The following is a 9444-nucleotide window of genomic DNA, read 5'->3' on the forward strand; positions in this document are numbered from 1 at the left end:
CTCAGTTAATTTTCTGTAAACAATTCAGATGATTTTCATAAGAACTGTCCTTGCAAAACAGGAATGTACGTAGGGTTTCAAACCCAGCTTTTACAATGACGCAGGTCTTGTTGATAGGAAGGGCATTGACTCTGTTTTTCATTGGGATTGCTCACAGTCGTAATCATTGACTGTCAGTTGAAATGATAACAAAGGTGGAAAAACATGATTTCAGCACTGAGCAAAATCAATGGCAGCAATGAAGTGGTTTTGAGGTCCCCTTGAAAACATGAGTTCAGATGTTTTACCTTATTTCCATGACCCTTCAACAATTACTGTTTCTGTACTCAGATTGGTGACCTCCCAGAGACCTTTGTCAGCTATTATTATAGCAATGATCTACTATTGCCAGATTTGAAAATAAATCAACCACATGTGATTTTATTGTGAACGCATTTTGAAACTTCTGATTAGTTTCTACCTAGACTTTAGAGAATGTTTCCTGAATGTGCTCATGAAGTGCCTTAAAAATTACTGATATCAAAGAAATACAAGACAAAATGTAATGAAGCCTTAAACTTTAATTCTGGAAGTTACTTTGCTGAAAAAAGATCTTGTAATTTGCATGTGGGAAACAAGTTACCACTCCAAGACAATATGTTTTCAGTTACACTGAATAGTCAAAAAGGCAATGGCCTGGTGATATTATTGCTAGACTGTTAATCCAGGGACCCAAATAATGCTCTGGGGACCTGAATTTGAATCCCACCACAGCAGATGGTATAACTTGAACTCAGTAAAATCTAGAATTAAGAGTCTAATGATGACCATGAATCCATTGTTGAAAAAAACCCATCTGGTTCACTTACCTCCTTGATGGAAGGAAGCTACCATCCTTACCTGGTCTGGCCTACATGTGACTCTAGACCCACAGCCATGTGGTTGGCTCTTAACTACCCTCTGGGCAATAAATGCTGGCCTAGCCAGTGCTGCCCCCATCCTGTGACTGAATTAAAAAACAAGTTAGGGGTTGGCCAGTGCCATGTTAATTAGCGCTGTTTCAATTGGTTTCGCCATTCTTCAGTCATGGCTGTGATGGTTGTGCCTTCATAAGAAACCATTGAATGTGGGAAATCCATTTTTCCCATTAAGCTGCAAACTGAAATGAATTGCATTGAAACTCCCATTGGAAGTAACTAATCTTAGTATCAAGGTGGCAAGGCTTTGAAAACCTCTATTGACTGAAGGTAACTTGGCGACATTTCAGTCAGTTTTATAATCTCCATCACTCCATGCTGAATAGTTGCTTTCATAGCCAAAATGTTTTAGCCATTCTGACCATTCATATTTTCTGTTTTGATATGTCATTGACATCAAAATCTACAGCTCATTGTGGATTTTGTGCATTTAATTTCAGTAAATCATTTATGTGAAGCAAATTTCTCTTACATCTAGTAGCATAACTTGATACTGTCAGCAAATTTCCTATTGCTGCAGCTCCCTCTTCTATTTAGTTTCCAAATGATGCAAGCAGCAGAGATTGACGTGTTTTCACTGATGAATTTTATAGGTTTGTCAAACTCCAATATTTTCGCATGGGTTGGCCTTGTGACGTTCTCCATGCATGAGGATATTGGTTTGAGACAGACAAATGACGCAGGTGCTGTTGCCAAAAAGGCCATTGACATTGTTTTCCCCAGGCATGCTCAAAGTTTTGTGATTATTGGCTGTGAATTGAATTGATAACGAGACAAAAAGATTTCCCCTCTCCTATATAAACCCTGAATCACCACAGGCAAAATCAGAAACTGAACACTAAGCTGACAAAACCTGCAGTAGCTTCCGAACATGGAGAGAATGGACGCTGGGATGGACCTGCTCCACAGCTCCGGGGTAGAGCTGGTGCAGTATCTACAGATGAATTACAGGGACTCCCAGAGCTGGTTCACCTTTATCTCTTTCGCCGCTGACCTGAGAAACACTTTCTTTGTTTTCTTTCCCATCTGGTTCCATCTGTGTGAAGCCGTGGGTGTCAAACTCATCTGGGTGGCTGTCATTGGAGACTGGCTCAACCTCATCTTCAAATGGTAGGTATTGTCAGATAAGCTCTTTAGAGTTTTATTAAAGGTCTCATTTGTGTAATGGAATAGACGCTAATACAGGTCAGATAGCAAACTGTGAATTAAGTACTTTGTGATGTCTACTGGTCATGAAAAACATTATATCAATGGTTTCTTTCTTATTGAAAGTAACCTCAGATATACTTGCTGTAACTTGCTTTGAGATCTGGAAATTTGTGACTGAAGACAAATAATTCTTTTTATTTCAACCTTAAGTAGTGAAAATGAGAAATGTTTATAAATTAATGCATTTTGCAGTATTTCTTCTTGCATTTCTTGTGTCATAGTCTGCTACCATCCTGGTCTGTCCTGAGCTTAGGGGTGGTCAGACAATTGAACTCTACCTGACAAAGAGGATGTTGTGGTCAAGGTGGGGATATAGAGTAAGCACTGACCATTTTGAAGGCAGTGTTTGAACCATCTGGCCACTGCACTTTTCAATGTTAACCTACTGAGATTTGGAATATATTATCTGGAAATCAAAATAGTATATCATTGGTCCACCCACCACATATTGGACAGGCCTCACTCTGTACCATCTGAGATCAAGTCAAATTATACTAATAATAGTAAATGTGTTTCAGATTTTAAATTATGCATATTTTGCAATAAGTTATGGATATTAAAATAAATCATTTAATTTTTCTTGTAATTTTTTCTTGGTCTTATCTCTGGTTATTGAAAAGTTTTTAATATTAACTAGGTCATCTCAATTGGGGAGTCTAGTTTGTGGTTTAGTTCCAACTTAAACCTGCTGAATCAACAATTCCAATGTCCTACCCTTTGGCCCACTGGCCACATTATTACCAGATCCCTTTAACTCTTGCTAAGCCAGTGGTTGAAATTTCCTGTATTTGTCAATGAGGAAGTTTCAGAATAAAGTTAGGATTTTTAAGAAAATTACATAATGTACTAATATTTGTGTCATACTGATTTTTTAAATAAAATTAAACTGATTTGTTGTGCAGAAGAAAATGATTACTTGAGCGTAACTTCTAGTGTTTAGGCACTGGTTCATGCTTCATAGTGTTTGGTCAGAGATCAACTTAGCATCTAAAACAAACAAGTTTGAAATAATCCTAATTTTATTTTGCCTGTGGTTGAGATCAATGTAATAGAGTTGGAAAATCTTTCCTTCTCGTTTTCTGTTCTGTAGTCTGGCATCGCAAAGTTGCACTTTAACTTATCTCTTGGCAAGAGCTAAGAAATCACAACTGGGGCTTCCAGTCTGTGGTTTAGTTCCAGCTTTAACCTGGTGAATAATCAATTCCAATATCCTACCCTTTGGTCCACTGGCCACACCGTGCCAGATCCCTTTAATGCTTCCTAAGCCAGTGGTTGAAATTTCCTTCATGTTATCGATGAGTGAGGTTGCCCAATTGAATACCTAAATACAAGGCATTTAAGCAAATTACACACTGCATATTTGATATAGGTTAACCTTTCTTCCATTATTTTTCTTTTACAGGTTCTTATTTGGGCAAAGACCTTACTGGTGGGTCCATGAGACCCAGTTTTATGCTAATTCTTCCCTTCCCGTGGTGCAGCAATTTCCGATCACATGTGAAACAGGACCAGGTACTGGCAATTCATTACAGAACAGAGGCAGCAGCTAGAATTGCAGTTTGAAATGTTGTTTATTTTTGCTTCTGCCATCCCCTCACTGTCTGCTTTTCTTGTCCGGTCTAACTTGATATTCTGCAATTGAAGTAAATCATTCATTATACATTATACATCCAATACTAGCAGCTAAAGTAAAATCAAAAAAAGAGAAGCATCCTAATCAGAGTTTTTGGCTGGCATGCATCAGAACAAATGCAAGAATGACAAATTTCAAAGGGAGCAACAATTCATCCTGTGTAAGAAAAAGGTGCTGAATGGATGGCAAGTCAACTCTGAATAGTTGAGAGAATACACACAAAGGATTGGCCACAGACAGCTGCATGGAAAAGAGATGATGTCAGGAACTAGGGAAAAAAGCAAAGACAATGGTTTGCAGTCTTCCCAATTTTAGTATTGACCATCCATCACTGGACGCAGGATGAGAAATCTGACAATGTAGAGAGAGTGGGAGGGTTGAGGACAATGGTGATGAGGTGGACTGGGCGTGTGTGAACAAACCATGTACTTTCAGATGCTGTCACCAAGGGGCATGTAGATAGGAGGGGACCAAGGATAGATCCTTGTGGGATACTGGAGGCAAAGTAATGGGCGATGACTTGTTTTTTAAAAAGTTTACAAAGTATACTGAAAGGTTTAGTGACATTTTCTAATCGAGTCTTTGGATGATGTATTTGACAGGAAGTCCATCTGGTCATGCAATGGGTTCAGCCGGAGTCTGGCATGTGATGGTCACAGCATTACTGACCTTTGGATTACAAAAGAAGCAGCCCATCTTCCAAAAATGGTAAGATTTAAGAAATTATACATACCATGTGAGCATAGGGATATCAGCACTGCTTTTAAATGTTAGGTCTGTCTGGACTGTTATGTGGTCATGCACATTAAATATAGTTTATACATGAGGTGTGGATGCCACTCAATACACACTCAGTTCTGCAAGTCAGTGCTTTACATGTCTCTGAATAAAAACTGACTATATTTAAACGCATTACTTCCACATTTATCAAGATTAGAATCAACTTAGAAATGCTTACTTATAAGTAACTTCGGAACAATGTTCTGTAAGTTGATTTGAATTCATGCAAATATTATTTATGATTAAGCAGTGTGTACCATTTGTACATTATGTCCATCCAGACTCCTATTTAACTGAATCTTGAGTAAAAGGAGAACAAAAATAAGTATCAGTGCATAAATATTAGACAGCTGGATAGACGATGCATTATGCTGCAGTTACAGTCCCTTGTGAGTTTCAATTTGGAGATTCATTATTTTACTAACTGCTCAATGATTATCCTCCCAACTTCTAGGTGTCTCCATGTGCTGCTATGGACAGTGTTCTGGGTGATTCAGATCTGTGTCTGTGCATCGAGAGTGTTTCTGGCCGCTCACTTTCCACACCAGGTCTTCTTTGGAGTTATTTCAGGTCAGGATACTTTCTTTCAGTTGAAAAATATAACAATACAGCTTTGCATTGGTGCAGTTTGCATTAATTTGAATGTTTGTAACCATTGGTTGTATTCTACATAACTGAGTTCTCAAGGGAAAATAAATCCAACTTAATGACTTTTTGATAACATTGACCAACACTGATACTTTTCTAGTATGGATTATTGTATGTGACTATGGAGTCAATAGACTGATTTGATATCATTCATTTTAAGTCACCAGTTGAAATGAAACTCTAGCACAGGTCCTATAAATGCTTAGAAGCTTTTTAACAATGGAGAAAAAAAGCTGCTTGAAATGCCTAATAAAATGCTACTCTTTCATATACACTAAATACACATAAAATTATTTTGCTACTGACGTACACTGTCTGTAATGTACATATGCTATCGATTTACCAAAGATATTAATTGTGAATTTCTACACTTAGGATTGATTGTGGCTGAAGCGTTTGGTCGGATTGATACAATCTACAATGTGAAGTTTACGCAGTACCTGAAGATCACTCTGTCCTTGTTCTCCTTCGCTCTGGGCTTCTATCTGGTGCTGAGAGTGCTGGGAGTGGACTTGCTGTGGTCAGTGGAGAAAGCCCAGAGATGGTGCGCCCGAGCAGAATGGGTCCACATCGACAGCACTCCCTTCGCTGGTCTGGTCAGGAACATGGGGGCCTTGTTCGGATTGGGATTAGCTCTCAACTCCCCCATTTATGCTGAGAGCTGCAAAGGGAAGAGGAGCCAGCAGTTCAGCTTCAGACTAAGTTGTATAGTGGCTTCATTACTCATCCTGCATCTGTTTGACTCAGTGAAGCCCCCGACTCAGACAGAATTCCTGTTTTACTTTCTGTCTTTCTGTAAGAGTGCTGCTGTACCTCTGGCTGCTGTGGTATTTGTTCCATACTGTGTGTCACAAATTGTAAACCGAGAGGAGAAGGAAAAGCTTCTATAGATTTCTGAAGTCACAAAACTTGGAAACATGTTCACAGCACTGATGTGTGCTTTTATAAACAGAGAGAAAATACTAGAATTGCACTGCATCTGAAATGAGAAAAAATGCTGAAGGAGGCAATGGGCAGAGGAATTGTGAAAAACAGACAAAGAAGTCAGTGTTTCAGTGTGGTGGCATGTTGATCCACCCAATCTCTTTCCAGATGCTACTAAATCATCAGTTTTCCTGTTTACTTTCCCCTGTTTCATTTTTTAAAAACTCCAAATTTTTGGGGACATTTGTACTTTTTTAGTTTCTGGATGTTATTTTGATTTGCATGTCATGTGAAAGGAAAACAGTTGTGTTCAGAGGAATCAATTGATGGATTTCTGAATGCACAATTAGTTAATCACTTTTTTCTTAATATAGAGAAGTAAACTGTGTGAGCAAATTTTCATAGGGTCGATAGCTTTAGTTGTCCTAGGTCTAAGTATGAGCCAGTTGTATCCTTCTGTCATGAGTATACAGCAATTTGACTTAGTGAGGGTGCAGGGTTAAAAATGGTGCTTTCACTAAAGGTATAGTGAATCAAATGCACATTTCATACAATTGCCTGATTCGTTGAGGGAATATGGCACTGTACCTGCCTTGGTTTAGGGCTGGGCACAGCTTAATGGCTTGCATCTATAGGAGGAAATGAAGATGGAGCGTCTGCTGTCTTCTCAGCATAATCTGCAGATGTAGATCAACCTGGAGGTTATCAGGCCAGAAAAGAATGATAAACGGGAAATCAATCGAACGATCAGAGCACTCTAACAATTATCAACATTCAGGGTTGGGAACAGGCTTTCGGCTGGGTACCATCTGTTAAAACGTTTTCTGTTAACTCCATGTATGTTCAGACTTTTGGAATATAATTCTTTCAAGAGATGTGGGTAGTGTAAGCTAGAGGTTTTGTTTATCGCCCATCCCTAACCGTCTGGAAAAGGTGGTGTTCCGCCTTCTTGAACCACAGCAGTCCATCTGGTGGAAGTAAAGAATGATGTTAGGAAGGGATGTCTAGTTCTTTGATCTAGCCATAGTGAAGAAGTGCAATACTGTGGCTTGAAGGAGGTGTTCCCAATCATTTGCTGCCCTTGTTTTCTAGATGATAGAGGCTGTGGGTCTGGAAAGCGCTTTTGAAAATGATACAATGAGTGGCTGCTGTGCCTCTTGTAATGATACTCACAGAATGATTATAAACACAGAGGAGGCCATTTGGCTCATCAGATCTGCATCATCTGGCACTATGCATTGGTGATGGAAGGGATGACTTTTCATGATAGTGGATAGGATGCCTATTAAGCAAGCCACTTTATCCTTTATGTGTGTCTATATTCCACTGTAATTTCATTCTGACTGCTGAAGTCCATTGTCTGGCCTTTGTGCCTAGCTGGGAAAGACATTGAAATGCTACACATTTCATTGTAGCTGCTTCAATACTGTTTCATGTCTGAATGCTGTTCCACTAGGTAATGACAATGTTGATCGATGTTGTTATCCACCACACAATGTTCCATTACACAGTCAGGCCAGTGGCCAGTTCTGCACCCAAGAAAAAAACAGCAACAGCTGAGACTCAAAATGAATTGTTCTATTTTTTCTTTTTGTATATATGGTCCTCAAAACACTTCAGGCTGTTTAGTTGTAATAGTAATTTCAAATGGTGTGGAATCATTTGATTCTAATAAAGTTACATGATGTAATTTCCATTCAAACCTGAAATCAGCTCTTTTGTCGTACTCATTACCTCTAGTGCATTCACCACGTAGCAGTGAGATTACCTGCATCAGTTACACTTGTTTTTCAAAACTTCAATACACCAAGAATTTATGTTTGTTTCCACTATAAGGTAGAGGCAACTACAAGTGAATCTGTGCCTGTTGTATATTTATAGCAATTGAATGTTAAATGGGTTGGTTAATAGCACTCTATTAGGTTGGCCAGATGAGATTACTGCATTCCCTTGAGTAATGGCATCAATTCATAATGGTCTTGGACAAGATGTGCTTTAGAATCAATACAAACACCTTGGCTGAGTGGTTCAGCCCTCTATGTGAAATGCAAAATTGTCAGAGTTGTGGCCAATTGTGGGGGAAATAAGAACGGAAACAACTTGCCCCTCATTTCTCAGAAGTCAGCAACTAAATTAGAAACTACCTTCTGATTAGAATGCATTGTGAAAATATCAGGTTATATGGTATGCCACTAATAAATCAAAATCCACAAATAACTCTGACCGGAACATCACCTTAATTGAGAAACAGATATTTTATTGGGGTTTAAGTGTATTTTGTATCAGATAAACTATATAATTAATCTAGACCAAGAATTTAAAATTGCCTTTCACTTTTGGAGAACTGCTTTCAAATGCATATTTTGAACTCTCCATACAGATTAAATACTCCACTTAAAGGAACATAGTGGCAGTCTTATTATATACTCAATATTCCAGCTCAAAAATCTAAATCAAAATAAATATTTCTAAACTGCTTATTTTATCTAATTGGCAATTTGCCTGCATTGTGGAAATCTATATTTTGCTCTCCAGCTAATCAATGAAACTGTTATTTCACCAATTGTTTATGGGTTATACAGACAAGGTGACTCCCTCAATCAATGATAAATTGGTTAATCATTCAAACTTGGGTGGTTAATTAAATCATGAAATTGTTATTTGAAAATACTTCACATAATGTCAAAGTTCTAATTTGTGATCTGTGCAATCCAATATTTACCTCGGTGCTGTTTTGAGCAGACACATGTATCACTCGAGAGTACAAAGAATATATTTTATATCATGGTGAATATAAGCTTACCACTGAAAATTGTAATGAGAGTTCTGCTGCAATGTAGTCACAGTTAAGCTTAAAACAATCATAACTTTACTAACGATTACATTCTACTAACAGTTATGGTCAGGAATGTAACAAAATATTGATCTCATTGGCATCACAAAGACTGTTTTAGAAATTTAGAATTCTTCCCAGAAAGCCTGTTGAAGCAAACACACATAATAATTGCAAAACTAATGGACAGATTTTTCTTCAGCAATTATTAAAGGTTATGGAAGGTGGTTGGTGGAATTAAGATATTAATCAGCCCATGAGCCAGTTAAATGGTGGAATAGAGTTGAGGGACTGAATAAACTACACTTGTTCCAATTGAATTCTCACCGTTCCATTCTCAAGGACAACTAGAAGTGAACAATAAAAGCTGACAACACCCAAATCCACAGAATAAATGCAAAATCAAGTAAAATAATTTTTCATATTCAGCTGATAAAGGGTAGTTTTTTAATAATATCAAG

General features: G+C 38.0%; 1 protein-coding gene across 1 annotated transcript; it reads left to right on the top strand.

Annotated features, from left to right (window-relative positions):
• The first annotated feature begins 1769 nt into the window (after positions 1-1769).
• On the top strand, positions 1770-7859 carry LOC122539870 (glucose-6-phosphatase catalytic subunit 1-like). The gene is made up of 5 exons (XM_043675002.2): positions 1770-2066; positions 3568-3677; positions 4401-4506; positions 5033-5148; positions 5602-7859. The coding sequence occupies exons 1-5, from the start codon at positions 1828-1830 to the stop codon at positions 6114-6116; spliced, it is 1086 nt and encodes a 361-aa protein (XP_043530937.2). The 5' UTR covers positions 1770-1827; the 3' UTR covers positions 6117-7859.
• The last annotated feature ends 1585 nt before the right edge of the window (positions 7860-9444 follow it).

This window comes from Chiloscyllium plagiosum, unplaced genomic scaffold, assembly GCF_037043375.1.
Source record: "Chiloscyllium plagiosum isolate Xiang-an unplaced genomic scaffold, Cpla_swu_hap1 HiC_scaffold_32, whole genome shotgun sequence".
In the NCBI taxonomy this organism is placed as follows: Eukaryota; Metazoa; Chordata; class Chondrichthyes; order Orectolobiformes; family Hemiscylliidae; genus Chiloscyllium; species Chiloscyllium plagiosum.

Coding starts and splice junctions, on each gene's coding strand:
- LOC122539870 (XM_043675002.2), top strand. CDS start 1,828: ATGGAGAGAATGGACGCTGGGATGGACCTGCTCCACAGCTCCGGGGTA. Junction 2,067..3,567: donor CTCAACCTCATCTTCAAATG/GTAGGTATTGTC, acceptor TTTCTTTTACAG/GTTCTTATTTGGGCAAAGAC. Junction 3,678..4,400: donor CACATGTGAAACAGGACCAG/GTACTGGCAATT, acceptor TGTATTTGACAG/GAAGTCCATCTGGTCATGCA.